The sequence below is a fragment of the Herpailurus yagouaroundi genome, unplaced genomic scaffold, assembly GCF_014898765.1.
Source record: "Herpailurus yagouaroundi ecotype Mexico unplaced genomic scaffold, PumYag 100, whole genome shotgun sequence".
Taxonomy (NCBI): Eukaryota; Metazoa; Chordata; class Mammalia; order Carnivora; family Felidae; genus Herpailurus; species Herpailurus yagouaroundi.
In genome coordinates this window covers 17,769,291-17,783,633 of record NW_024412391.1, presented here as the reverse complement: position 1 = coordinate 17,783,633, position 14,343 = coordinate 17,769,291, and the positions used below count along the sequence as shown (strand labels likewise).

Below are 14,343 nucleotides of genomic sequence, written 5' to 3'. Positions count from 1 at the left end.
TAGGATCTGCAAGATAACCTTGAGTAGGTGGGCCTCAGCCAACAGAGACAGCCCTGCAGATGGGAGGAGGCTCTTCAGAAGAGGGAAAAAGGCACGAAGGCCTGCCCTAGAAGACTGCCCCGAGGTCTCCTCTGCTAGTGCTTCTTCCAGCCTCCTGGTGGTCCAAGAGCACATCTCTGCTAGTGTAGAGATGCCTGCACGCGAACCCCTCGTGGGGGACTGACACGGTACTAAACATCCCTTTCATCCAAACAAAAGCTACAATAAGAAAGCATTAAGTGAGAACAAACCCTTTTAGAAGCCACCGACTGCTCTATGCCACAGTCCTGCATCTCACCTGATTTTGGGGCCTCGGTGTGAGGGGAGCACCAGGACCTTCCTTCTCTTCTTTCCATCAGGCAGCTCCACCTGCTCCACTTCAGCCTTGGTCTGGAACCCCGTCCACGAGGTAGAATGCACCTTTCCCTTCTGCTCCAGGGCGGCCTTGCTTTGTTGCTGTGTGTGGTTTTGAGCTGCTTTCCGCTGCCGGTCTTTTCCAAGCACTGGCTGTTCCTGCTGGGGCTCACCGGTTGCAGGCTTGGATTTCACTTTTTGCTGCATAAAACAAGAGACTGCCATCCGGTTTCTGGATGAGGCTTATTTGCTGGAAACACTCAGCAGAAAAGGAGCTTTATGTGAGCGTAGTGAAAGCAGGGGACTTCTTCCCCTGAATAGTTACAAATTATAGGAAAGTGAATACGTAGTAACAGATGGTTACCAGTTTGGGGGACATGAAACCACTACTTCCCTCCCCATATGCAGAGACAGGGGAAAGTACATGTATGTCCAAGACTCAAAAGCCAGTAGGAACATGCCAGTAGCATGGGACAATTACCAAAGGTGTAACACGTATGTGACAGGAATCCCAGAGGGAGAAGAAATATTTGAAGTAACCGGGCTGAAAGTTTTCCAAACTTAGTGACAGATACTAAACCACAGATCCAGGAAGCTCAGCCAAATATATACCAGTAACTCAACACCCAGGCACATCATACAAAACTGCAGAAAATTAAAGACCAAGTGAAAATCTGGAAAGTAGCTGGGGGGAGGGGGAGGGTAGAGAATACCTTACCTACAGAGGATTACACTGAACTCTTCAGAAACCATGTAAGAAAGAAGAGAACACAGAAATATTTAAAGTTTGGGCGGGGGGGGAGGGGGAGTCACCAACTTAGAATTCTGCATCTAGTATAATTATCATTCAAAAGTGAAGGAGAAATAAAGATTTTCTCAAAAAAAGAAATAAAAACCACACACACACACACACACACACACACACACACACACACACACCCCAAAAAACTAAAAGAAGGAATCTGTCACCAGGGGACCTATCTTGCAAGAAAGGCTAAGTGAATTTCTTCAAAGGAGGAAGATGACCTAGGTCAGAAACTCAAATCTACATAACGAAAGGAAGAACACTAGAGAAGGAATAAATGAAGTGAAGATGCGGAAAAGATGCTATGAGAAGGAAGGCATAAGGTGTTACAGATTTATGTTGCACTGTAGTAGAAGAAAAAGCAGATTCACATGAAATTAGTGTAATAATTGACACAACAAAGATCTGCTATGAGCCTGTACTGTGCCAGTGTCAGTTTCTAAGGTAAGGGTCCAGAGGGAAAGAACAGTGTTTCCCTTTCAGTACTTTCAGCCTAGTGGAGACAAGAGACACACAAACAAAGCAAAGTGAAAAACTAAAGATCTTAGGGAAGTTCACGAAAGTACAAATAAGGAGGTCTTACCTCTTCTGAGAGAGGTAGAAAAATGCTAGAGGAAGCACATTTGATCTGAACATGAAAACTGTGTAGAAGTATTCTTGAGCCAAGGGAAAGGGGCAATTTTACACAAAGAGCAGTATGTACACAAGTATAGGCAAGAAAAGAGCCATCTGAGTAGTTTTCTAAGTCACTAGCTTCAGAATCACTCCACAGCAATAGCTTACAGCAGTGAATAAGTCTACATCTAGAACAACAAAGCTGCCTTGAACAAGAACCAGATCCCAGGTTTTCCGACCCAAGACCACTGTATTAACCACCGAAACTGCTCTTCTATTGGTCAGTCCACCATACACACCACAAAGAGTACAAATATTTGGTATATAAGCAAGTTAAGACATGCTATCAATGGAGGCTGTAGGAGTTATGGTATCAAGAATAACCTGGCCTCCTACGCCCTGGGGCAAGATGGGTAAGAAAATGAGTGCTGACTGTGTGCTGACCATGCACTGTTACCACTTAATCCCTGGCAATCATGCGAGGTAGATGCTGTTGATCCTATTTTACAAACGAAACTGAAGCTGAGAAAGGTACTAACTTGCTAAGGAACTCAGAGGAAGAGCCTGAGCCTGACCATGACCGTAAGTATTCCTGTGCTTGTTCTTTCCTTGACACCACACTGGCTTAAAAACAACACTAAAACACTATCAGGCATCACACTCCTGGAGCCATCTAAGAATTCTGGAAGAGATAGATGAAATCTACAGCAATGTAAAACTTTCATCTGGGCCACTACCTCTGACATGTACCATCACCAAACACTGTACTGGCATTGCTCATCGCTAATAATATCAGCCTGATTCTCCTCTCTCCTTCCTTTCCCTTCTGTGGAGCTATCACAGGATAGGCTAGCAGAGGAGAAGATGGCCTGAGAGTTCTAGGGAACTAAGAGTAAAGGGTAACAAAGAACCGATTCAGGTAGAGAGACCTATTTCAAGGGTGCAGAACCACAAACTGAACAAATCAGGAGTTTAAATATATTGTTTTAACTGAAATAGTTTTTTTTTAAGCTTATTTATTTATTTTGAAAGACAGAAAGTGTGCACGCGAGTAGGGGAGTGGCAGAGAGAGAGGAGGAGAGAATCCCAAGAGAGAATCTGCACTGTTGGTGCAGAGCCTGATGCAGGGCTTGAACTCACAAACCGTGAGATCATGACCTGAGCTGAAATCAAGAGTTGGACACTTAACCAACTGAGCCAAGGTGTCCCTGAAATAAATCGTTTTAACTGAACTGTACACTTAAAAATAGTAAATTTTGTGTTATGTGTATCTGACCACAATTAAAAACAAACAAACAAAAACAGAAAAACATTTCAGTGCTGTACCAGGCTGCGCTGAATCCTCAGTTCCTTTATTTTAAGTTTCCTTCGATCTTCCAAAGAGAACTCCACTATCGGTCTCTGTGTCAAAAGGAAAATGTCATTCAATAGATTTCTTAATTTCTGAGTGCAATGACCTAAGCTGTCCTCCACTACTCCCCTCTCTCCTGCTCACTTACTCTACTTAAAGGTAGGGGGCCAGTTCCGCAAGCAGGCTGTCCAATTTAGATTTCAATTCCTTCTAATCATCAGCTGAATCACTGCTATTCCCTCCACAGACTGGCTACTCTTCCCCACCACACACAAGTCAGAGGACACTGGACATAAAGGAGAGAAATGGTTTTCTGCAAATGGCCCTCAGAGGATCAGGTCTCCCCACAGGAAAAGGCTCACCTTCAGAGGCCCAAAGATCTCGGGATTGTTGTTGATGTGGCGAAGGGCTGTCAGGGCATGCTCGTGCTCCTGGAACTCTGCAAAGGCGTAGCCCAGGGACTGACCCTTAACTTTTCCATGCGCTCCTTTGAGATCTCGCATCACCCTACACTAAGAGTACAGCAAGAAAACAAAAATCCTTGATTACAGGATAAGAACATGAACAGATTCACTAAGCAATCAGGTTACTGGAACAGAATCCTGATCTATATCACCATCACAACAGTCATACTGGAAAACATACTTACCAGTGTCTGTCTTAATAGAATACGCCTACTAGAAAGCACAAAACCAATTAAATAGATACCTTCTGGCTCTCTAAGAGTTTACAGAGACCAACAAAAACCTATATATAAGCACGTAAATAAAACAAACTTCCTCCCCCCAAAATTATGACAGCTAACTGCTAATAATACATATAAGTTGAGAGGTTTATAGAACTTTAAACTATACGAGTTATCAGTAAGGATGAAGCACCATCCATAGATCTCATCACTGAAGAAACTACTGAAAAAGGAAATTACTGAAGAAGGGAAAGAAGGCCTGATGGCTTTAGTTAAGAAATACATTCAGGTGTGGGGAAGAACCTGCCTAACATATAACCTAGAAAAACAGGAAGAAGCTTCAGCTGGCTTTGCTCAGAGCTCAGATTGTCTCTGGTGTGATGTTTCCTTAAATCCTTTACTTAAATGTAACAAGCATCCTGGGGCATTGAAGATACCATATCATAGCAGTCTATCTTAGGATACTGTTTATATGCTATTACTCCTAGAAGCTGTCGTTACCACATAATGGAGAAATGCAGGTATTAAGGACATGTGGATGCTGCATTTGGTATACTTCTGGTACTTCTCTGTCCCTGGAGCTGTGCCATGTACTATAGAGAAACCAAGAAAAGCATAAAATGGTTCCTGTCCTCAAGAAGCTTATAATCTTGCTGACATACTATACCTTCATGAGGTGAGCATATGAAAGAATTAAAGAGAAAATTCAATACAGTGCAAACACTGTAAACTCCTAAATTTTCCTAACTGATGATGTACAGGCGCTTACTAAGTATTGTGGATGCTGATATGAGAAATTTCACAAGTGACCCCTACACCAGTAACACTTTGAACAGTTTTACTAAGAGCAGTGTCAGATATGTGCTGATATGTTCACATTCTCTCATGTAATTCCCCAAATACCAATGCCATACATTTTAAGAGATTTTCCAGGATTAGGAAAACAGCTTATAGTCACCAATCAGAGCAAAGCAGATTAATAATACTGGCTACGTTACTTATTCAACAGGTACTGATGAGAGATGACTATGTTCCAGGTACTCTGCCAAGGACTAGGAACAGTGGGATACCTACTCTCCAAGAGCTCAGTGTAGTCGGGAGAAATGACTGGCAGACAATTACAGGACAGTGTAATAGTAAGTGCTATCACAAAGGGTTACAGAGGGTGCTGTGGGGGCAGGGGAACAGTGTCTGCACTCACTGTGTAATCAAGTCTTGGTCTGAATCCAGTGTTTGTCTAATACAACTGTTGAAGACCCGTGTGGCTCTCTGTGCTTACCACATACCACTGAGGACTCTTTTTATACAGTAAGGGCCTAAATGGCAGTAAAATGTTCTTCTAAAGACCAAACTACACAGATTGTTTTCTCTGCAAAAAAATTAACATTACAGCACCTGCTATAATGCTGAGCACATAGCAAGCATGCAAATTAATTCATGAGGCAGACACTTCCTCGCATTCTGCTGCAACTTGGACAGTGTGTGTGAAAGGCCGTTCTTTTTTTTTTTAAGACTGTCATTTAAAGTTTTTCTTTATTTTGAGAGAGGGAGGGAGGGAGGGAGGGAGGGAGAGAGAGAGAGAGAGAGAGAGAGAGAAGGGGCATGAGGGAGGGGCAGACAGAGAGAGAGAGAGAGGGAGAGAGAGAGGGAGAAGGCACATGGGGGTGGGGCAGGGGGCGAGAATCCCAACCAGGCTCTGTGCTGTCAGCACAGAACCTGACTCAGGGCTCAATCCCATGAACTGTGAGATCATGACCTGAGCCAAAATCAAGAGTCAGACGCTTAACCAACCGAGCCACCCAGGTGCCTCTGAAAGGCAGTTCTAAGAAGAGAAAATAAACAAGCAAACGTGAAAACTACCTTAACTGTTGACAACGTGTCCAAAAAAAACGCTGTCAATCTGCTAGCACCACAGTCTGAAATAAATGCTCAAAACGACCCATGATGAGTACTGAAGTTGTGGGTGGGCAGGGCCAACTCTCACCTCCTTGAGGCGCACCCCTTTTTCCCCTCGTGTGGCACTCAGCAGCAGCTTTCTGAGCTCTTTGTCATCCACAGCCTTTGGGAGGTTGTGCAGGCAGAGCCTGGTCTGGGAGACAAAGATATTCTGGTCCTTGAGTTTCTGATGTTTCAGCAGCTCAAACTGAAAGAACAATAAACTGTTAACAATACAATCTACCTTTTAAAAATGCAGGTTCCTAATTCTCCAAAAGGAACAAACTGTGACCAACCCCCCCCCCTCAAATCCAATAACCACGCATATAGAAAAAAGAAAGGAAATCGCCCACCCGCAGCCTTATGATGTGTAGCCTAGGGAAAGACAGGTTCAAAGAGGCCAGATGGTGGGTATGTGGTAAGATCATGGGCTCTGGATTCAGACTAAATTAGAAATCCATCCTAACTGGCGAAGTTACATGAAATTTTTTAAGCCTCAGTTTTTCCCCCTACAAAGTGGAACTGTAGATCAAAATACCAATCTCTCAGCACTGATGTGAGGCTGAAATGAAGTAATACACAAAAAAAATCCCAAACTCAAAAGCTGGCCTAAAGCAAATAATACATAATCCTATGGTTAACGTCTATGCCCAGTCCTTATCTGTCCACCAACTCAAACTAATTTTCTAGTTTTTCCAAAAGGATGTGGAATTTATTTACAGAATACTTGCTAGAATGTTGTCTCGACTCTGCCACCTTGAGGCAGAAGACTGTCTATGATCACAGAGATGAATTCTGCTTCTAGAGCACTGGCCTCAAGGATGTTGCACCAGTCCCAGGGGTCCACTCTCCAAAGTGAGAGGATAACATTCTTTTCCTGCTTTGTTTTTAAAATTAGGTTAGTAGATGGGGGTGCCTGGTTGACTCAGTCGGTTAAGCGTCCAACTTGGGTTCAGGTCATAATCTCACTGTTTGTGGGTTTGAGCCCCATATCAGGCTCTGTGCTGACAGCTCAGAGCCTGGAGCCTGCTTCAGATTCTGTGTCTCCCTCTCTCTCTGCCCCTCCCTAGCTCCTGATCTCTTTCTTTTTCTGTCAAAAATAAATAACATTAAAATTTTTTTTTAAATTAGATTAGAAAAAAAGTTTTAAATTAAATTTTTTCTTTAATCAAGTCTCATTTCTGCTGTTCCTTATTTGGTAAAGGTCCTAACAAATTACAAAATGATCAGTCTCTGAAAATGAATATTAAAGGGTTATTTGAAGTGGCTCGCATGCCTACGTTCAACAGTCTTAAAAGAAACAACTGTGAATTATGATGCATATAATCCAGTGAGTTTTTTGCTAGAAAAATTCATTCTAAGGGAAAATTAAACGTGTCACTATCACATTGTGATAGGCAATGTGATAAAGGGCATATAATGCCCCCCAAACACCATGGTTTCCAGATGTTCACTACTAAAAAAGTTGTGAACATGAGTCTAGAAACTGTACACCGAAAAAACACACTGCCTCTTGGTGTCATTATATTCTCATCTCTGTTCTCCATCTCTGTACCTTCAGACTCCAAAGCTAATTGTCTTTTTTTTTTTTTTTAAACATTTATTTATTTTTGAGACAGCAGATACAGTGTGATTGGGGGAGGGGCAGAGAGAAGGAGACACAGAATCCGAAGCAGGCTCCAGGCTCTGAGCTGTCAGCACAGAGCCCGACACAGGGCTCGAACTCACAGACCGGGAGATCATGACCTGAGCTGAAATCAAGAGTTGGCCACCTAACCAATGAGGCACCAGGCACCCCCTAATATGATTTTTCTAATCTGAACATAACCTCCTACCAAAAAAGGACATCTTAACTCTTCCAAGAACCCCATCTACCTCTTTCCCTACTAACTCCAGCCTATTCTCATCTTCCTTTCTTACGTCATTCTGTATTTACACTGACACTTAATTATACACAGCCTTGGCCTCCATGCTGTAGAAAGCATACTATATGGCCAACACTTACTGCTGGGCATCGGGAAATTACACAAGAAGACCCAGTCCTTATAATGGCATACAATGCTCATGTATTATGTTCAGTGTTGGCTTCTTTGCTGTTTCATCTGTATGTTTTCCTCTAACAAGAGCATAAGCAGGGTCTGTGACTGATGCTTAGCTCTCTGATAAGCACCTCCAGCATTCAACAGTTATTATTTACTGATTTGTACGAAGTCATGCAGATCCCATAGGCTGGCGCCTAATCTACCCACCCGTTCTCTTTTGGCCATATCAGCGGCGCTCACACCCTCAGCAGCCTTAGTCCCAGCACGAATCACTGCAGAAAGAGGGAAAAAGGCCAAGACATCAGCAAGGGAATTTTCACTGAGCAACAAGAGGAATGTGATTTGAATGATGCAAGCTCTTTGTACAGGCCCAGAGGACTATGCTGGCCAGGACATAGTGGCATTTGGGTAGGTCCAGAAATAGGCTACAGGGCTAAGTTCTCAGCTCTGAGCTGCTCTCAAGGACTAAAAACTGAACATTTTGTGAATTTGTTCCTTTTCTCCTTCCCTCCCCTCAAAAATTTCATGTGCATGCCCGAAGTCTAATGGAAAGGCCTAGAGGAAGGTCTGAAAGGAAGTACATTTTAGATATTTGGAATACAAAACCGCTCTACTTGTAACCTGCCCTTGGAATTTTACTGTCCCTCATGTATTAAGTACTGTACTTAGTACTGCCAGTAGAAAGCAGTGAGTTAAGCCAACCCGAAAACAGCAATATGGCCATAAGAGGCCTAGAACTGAAGGCTAACAGCCTTACATCACCAGTCCAGGCTGTGCAGCTGGGCAGCAGGTGGGCTGACAAATACTGCATGACCTAGAGGAAGGGATTTTTTTAATTGAAGCTAATTTCTGATTATCTTTCTGACATTAAAGGAAAGGTACTGAGCACATAATTTATATTCATAATCCAAAAAAGCAATAATTTTAGTGATAATTTTCAACTCCTTCAGGAAAATTATCAGAACTCATGACAAGAAGCAAAGGCAATTTGAATTTTTCCTCCCTCTTTGCCCTGCTAATCCTCTGATCTAAAGGTCTAAAAGCTAGCAGGCCGACAAGAGATGGGCGAAGTCTTCCGAACAGAAAGCTACATCTGCTAAAGTGGAATAATATAATGATGTTATATTATAAGCTATAGTGTTATATTATAAGCTAAAGTGGAATAATATAATGCTGGTAAGGAGGACATGTGGGTTTTCAATTTGAAACATGCCCCCAAACATCCTACTGCTGCTCACCGCCACTGCACAGGGCCAGCTACTCAAGCCTGGTTCACAGCTCCCTCCCACTACTCACAGCCTTCTCTGGCCAGGTAAAGGTTCCGGGTTCCAGTTGGCTTCTTCACCTTCTTTGTCTGGAGCTTTGCAGCCTCGTCACGCGTCACGGCCAAGTCGATTCTGAGCAGTCGGCCATCCAGTTTAAGCCCACCACCCTGTAACAGACCGCAACTCTCTCTCTTAAAATTCATAATGGGTAGAAATTAAGCACCTAACAAGGAATGCCAAGGAAAGGGAAAACAGCAAACCCCAATTATGCTGTGGAACCCAACCCCTAGGATGTTTTAGCCCAGGCGGGTGCAGGTGGACCACTGAGTCTAATACTTAGTATAGCTGTGCAAAAGGCCACGTGTAGGGGTGCCTGGCTGGCACGGTCGGTAGAGCATGCGACTCTTGATTGCAGGGCTGTGAGTTCAAGCCCCACGGTGTGTGTGGAGCCTACTTAATTAAAAAAAAAAAAAAAAAAAAAAAAAAAAGCCACGTGTACACTTAGGGCAGTTAGCAGTAATTTATTTTATAGGAGTTGATTAGTACCAAAGTAGGCCCGAATTAAAGAAAATGATCTTTAAATTCTAAAGAAAGCTAACAAAATGGTAGTGTTAACTCTACTTAAGAGACTTTAAGAGATAATGGCAATACAGGATAATTTATCTCAGAACAATTTATACTGGGCTATAGAACACACAGAAAAATTCTCCATCACCCATACATTTTCTCTCATTTACTCCACTTGATAGATGACCTTAATCCCTTCTTGTCCCAACCTTTCATGTCATCAGCCTAGGATAGAGGCTGACGTACAGACAGTAATCAATAAACATTAGATACATTTTTAACCTGTTTCCTTACTCATAAAATAGGTATAATAATTTTACTTACGTTACATACCCCCGTAGAAGTGATATAAGGATTAAATAAGGTAATACATATAAAGCTCAGTGTCTAACACACACTAAGTTCTCAGTAAGTGTTGGCCTTATCTTATTACATGATTGACAGTAATCATCAAGCTGTATGTGAACAGCAGACTCTGGCCTTTGGAGCCATTATCCCCTAAATTATGGAGTAAAAGAAATGTCCTCCTTACCTCAGTCTCTGGAGAAGCAGCTTCAAGGCATTTCTGCGCTGCTTCTTGAGTCATGAACTGGGCAAATGCACAACCTGCACAGAGACAAAATTAAGTGACATGCCAAACTCCCCTGGCCCACCAGGGTGCCAAAGATAACACTACACATGGCGGCAGCCTGAGACGAAGCGGACAAGACTCCCATCTTGTTAGGGTGCCACGAGACAGGCACCGTGTCGGGCACTGAAGGTTCAAAGGCAGACAAAAGAGGACAGGTGCTTATCATGAAATTTTACTATTACTTCATCATCTCTTCCAATGCTTCTTAGAACTTCAGTCTCACCATCGCTCTCCTTAGTAAGAAAAAGCCACAAGATATGGTAGAGAAATTCCACTCGATTCAGCATCACTTACTGCTTGCCTTTTAGAGGAGTAAAAAATGAGGCAGGAACCACTTAACCTGAAATTAATTACATATCTCACTGTCATCAAAGCTACGTGGGAGACATCAGATATGGGCAGACTGACCTCTTGGAGTCAAAGTCCTTGGCCTCTATCGCATGAAGACAGCAGTGAACCAGAAAGCCATAAGCTTAATTCCTGACTCATACTCTAGAATTTGCAAAGGCACACCTCTGACTGGTTAGACGCAGGGCCAATCAACCCATCCTAATTTCTGCTACTGATAAAAAGCAGTTTTTATAAGCAAAGAAAAAAAGTTCACCTTATAGTAGACTCCAAAAAAGAAATACAAGTCTCATAATATTTTGCTAGTATTCCTTTATACAAATTTAAATATTCCCTCATATATGAAAAAAATGTCAAACTTCCTAGAGCTACTGGGGCACTGATTGATCTTTTGTCCCCTACAAGAATGAATGGCAGCAGACTGACACAACACATGTGGCAGGCCGACCCAAAAGTCACCATCTAGGTGAGGTCTTCCCTGCCTCCTCCAGGCAGAGCCAAGTACCCCCCGCCCTCGTCCCCCTCAGTCCTCCAATCACATCTCTCTATTACAGCACTGGTCAGGTGGCATTATCTCAAACAGAATGAGTGTCTCAGGAGTAAGGCCCATGTTTCTTGGCTGTTTCTATATTGTTAGCACCTATCATAGTGTCTGGCATTAACAGACACTCAATAGAAGAAACGAACGATACAGAAAGAAAGGAAGGAAGATGGAGGAAAAGGTTTCTAAGGCAGAATAGCTTATTCATCCAATTTGAAGAAAATGTGTACTTCTCTCTGAATGGGTAAGAATTTTATTACTGGAATTCCCAGGGTCAGTATTGGGTTTAGACTTAACACTTTCCTAAAGTCTAAATTTTTAGCTCTCCTAGACAGCAAAATGGCATGCTGACAGAGATAAATGGTAGGAGGAGGCCAAGGCTGTGTGAGTAGGCAAAAAAATTTAGTATGAGCTAGAAAAAGACAACACATTAAAAAAATAATGAAAACTATGCTTACTAAGATTATTAACTCTGAGCTAATATTAATAGACCAAGAAAGAGACTGAGCAAGTTAAGTATTGACTACATTCTGAAAATACCAACCCAATACACTACTGCGCTCAAAAGAAACAAAAGATATCATCAAAGTAAAGCAATATCCTACAGTACTTGGAATATTCTATGCAATTCTAGTCATCTGTTTTTAGAAAAACATACTGGAAATGGAGAAGGTCCAAGAAGTATAGTTGAATATTAAGAGTTGAAAGCACCTTAAGTGATTACTCTAGTTGAACCCATTCATTTTACAGATAAGAAAATGAAGCCCGCAGTGGTTAAACAATTTGCCAAAAATCACCCAGCTGGTCTATGGCTCAGCTACAATTAGATCCCTAATCTCCAGGAAGCAGTTCAGTTTTCTTTCCATCATACTGCCCTATTTATATCTTTTTGGCTAAGCAAAAACCAAAACCAATCAGGTTTCATCAATTTGGAAAGTAAGGTTTAGAATAGAGGTTCTGTGAATCCTTGAGTAGATTCCAGAGAGCCCACAAACCCTCAGAAGTGGCATTTTTCTGGAGAGAGGGTTCATAGCTTTTGCTAGATCTCAAAGGAATCAAGAATCAGAATGAATTAAGAACTCACTGCTTTAGGAGAATGATTGCAGTTGATGAAATCAAAGATCATGAATAGGCTGTAAAGATGCTGCTTACCTAACAACAGTATACTAAAAGGAATTGTGGCCAATCCTTAAAGTTCAAAGGAAATAGCTTCAGGAAAAAAATCTAAGGCAGCAGTCCTGCTATACACAGTTTTCCTTCTGACTATTGCTGCTGCAACAAAATTTCTGTTAGCTCCCATCTCTAACAAAAGCAACTGAAAAAGATCCCAGTAATTTCAAGCAATGTGGAATGATTAATACCCATGAGATGCTATCACATTTGAAATTCAAAGGAGAACAACAAATGGAATTCATTACCCTAAAGTAAATAAGCAAGGGCTTAAAAAGCTTAGACAAAATTGTGGCTGGCAGCACCATTAAAGATGCTGAGTGTGATATCTTAGAAGACAACCTCAGAATGTCCTTGGTGCTTCTATGGGCCACAGAAACCCGGGCTGGGTGGACCGTAGACCCCTCAGAATGGCACACGTTGTGCTCTCATGTAACCTAGTCAGTGCCCATGGCAGCAGTCTCAACCTTTTTAGGACCTGCCAAGCTGACAGCAAATACCTTTAGAATGCTCTGTGTCTGGATGTAAGACGACACGGACGTATTTGAGATCTCCAAATTGCTGGAGGAGCTCCCCGAGTTCTTCTTCCTCTGAGTCAAAAGACAGGTTTCTATGGAAGACAGGTCACAAGAAAAGCCAATTACAAAAGTGAGATCCTGTGTTCTAGTACAAGGTAAGACACCAACTGAAGTGGCACTCTTGCTCACGGCCACCCTCTCTTGTTCGGGAATAGCACCAATGCACAGGGCGGCCTCCACCAGCCTAGCCTCTGCTGTGTGATTCTGTCCCTCAGCCATTATTGACTGGCCTTTCTGCGTTCATCAGATTCTCTCCCCCAGGAATTTAAAACTTGAGCAGGCATATAAAAAGACCAGAAGCGAAGATGTAGATTCATTTCAAAATAGTAGTACTCAACCCAAAGGAAACTCCTGGGAAGCTGAAATCTGAAAATATTCTATAGATTGATCTGGGTGGTGGTTACATGGACATATATGTATGAAAAATGTCACTGCACTGTACGCCTAGATTAATGCACTTTACAGAATATATGTTATACCTTAAGAAGGAATAAAAAAAAAAGGCAGTGTCCCCAGAGAAAAAAACCCCAGCCTCCTACAACTAGGGCCCCAAACATCCCAGATTTTCATCTCCTTAAGGTCTGTTTTTTTGACACCTTTGATTCTGTGAGCCACCCATGTTCATCCAACAAACAGACTTTTTCACTTAAAGTGACCAAAATTAGTTTCTCTTACTACAACCAAAAGAGCAGACTAATAAGAGAAGTCAAGATACACGTGTGTGTATCTAGCTCTCTCAATTACTCACTTCCCCCCTTGCATTGCTGTGAAAACTAGGTTTCAGTTAAAACTATATAAAAGTCAGAAAATCCTAAAAACAAAAAACAACAAACAAACAAAATCCTTCAAATAATAACTCAAAAGCACAACATGGAAAAGTTTACTAGCTACATGCAAAACAAGAAAAGAATAAGTATTTCTCTCGACGTAATTAAAAAGTGTTGGAAGATTTTGTTCTAAATTTCAATACATTCTAAAGATCCTTCATTTTCCCAGCTATGAACATCCTTCCAGGGTAAAAACAAACAAACAGTCCCAAATAAATATCTATAATTTTACTTCTCTTAGACTCAGTTAACAACCCCATAAACAATTCCATCTTATGAAGTAATCGAGACAAAAAAATGATGTTCTGCAATAAGACATATCCTAGCCACGTAATTTTTTCTAATTTGCATTATGGATAGTTTTCTCTCTCCCACCTCTTAACTTTCCTCAGTTTTGTGTTTTTTTTTTAAAAAAAAATTTTGGGGCGCCTGGGTGGCGCAGTCGGTTAAGCGTCCGACTTCAGCCAGGTCACGATCTCGCGGTACGTGAGTTTGAGCCCCGCGTCAGGCTCTGGGCTGATGGCTCAGAGCCTGGAGCCTGTTTCCAATTCTGTGTCTCCCTCTCTCTCTGCCCCTCCCCCGTTCATGCT

General features: G+C 42.1%; 1 protein-coding gene across 2 annotated transcripts in view; it reads right to left on the bottom strand.

Annotated features, from left to right (window-relative positions):
• RBM28 (RNA binding motif protein 28) overlaps positions 1-14,343 on the bottom strand; it is a 29,948-nt gene that overhangs the window by 3,304 nt on the left and 12,301 nt on the right. For both annotated transcript variants that reach the window (XM_040472050.1, XM_040472051.1), the window contains exons 10-17: positions 12,849-12,958; positions 10,191-10,264; positions 9,123-9,258; positions 8,034-8,098; positions 5,834-5,992; positions 3,527-3,676; positions 3,140-3,214; positions 338-594 (exon numbers count right to left, since the gene is read on the bottom strand). In XM_040472050.1, coding sequence (XP_040327984.1) covers positions 338-594; positions 3,140-3,214; positions 3,527-3,676; positions 5,834-5,992; positions 8,034-8,098; positions 9,123-9,258; positions 10,191-10,264; positions 12,849-12,958 — 1,026 coding nt within the window. The remainder of the gene's footprint in view (positions 1-337; positions 595-3,139; positions 3,215-3,526; positions 3,677-5,833; positions 5,993-8,033; positions 8,099-9,122; positions 9,259-10,190; positions 10,265-12,848; positions 12,959-14,343) is intronic.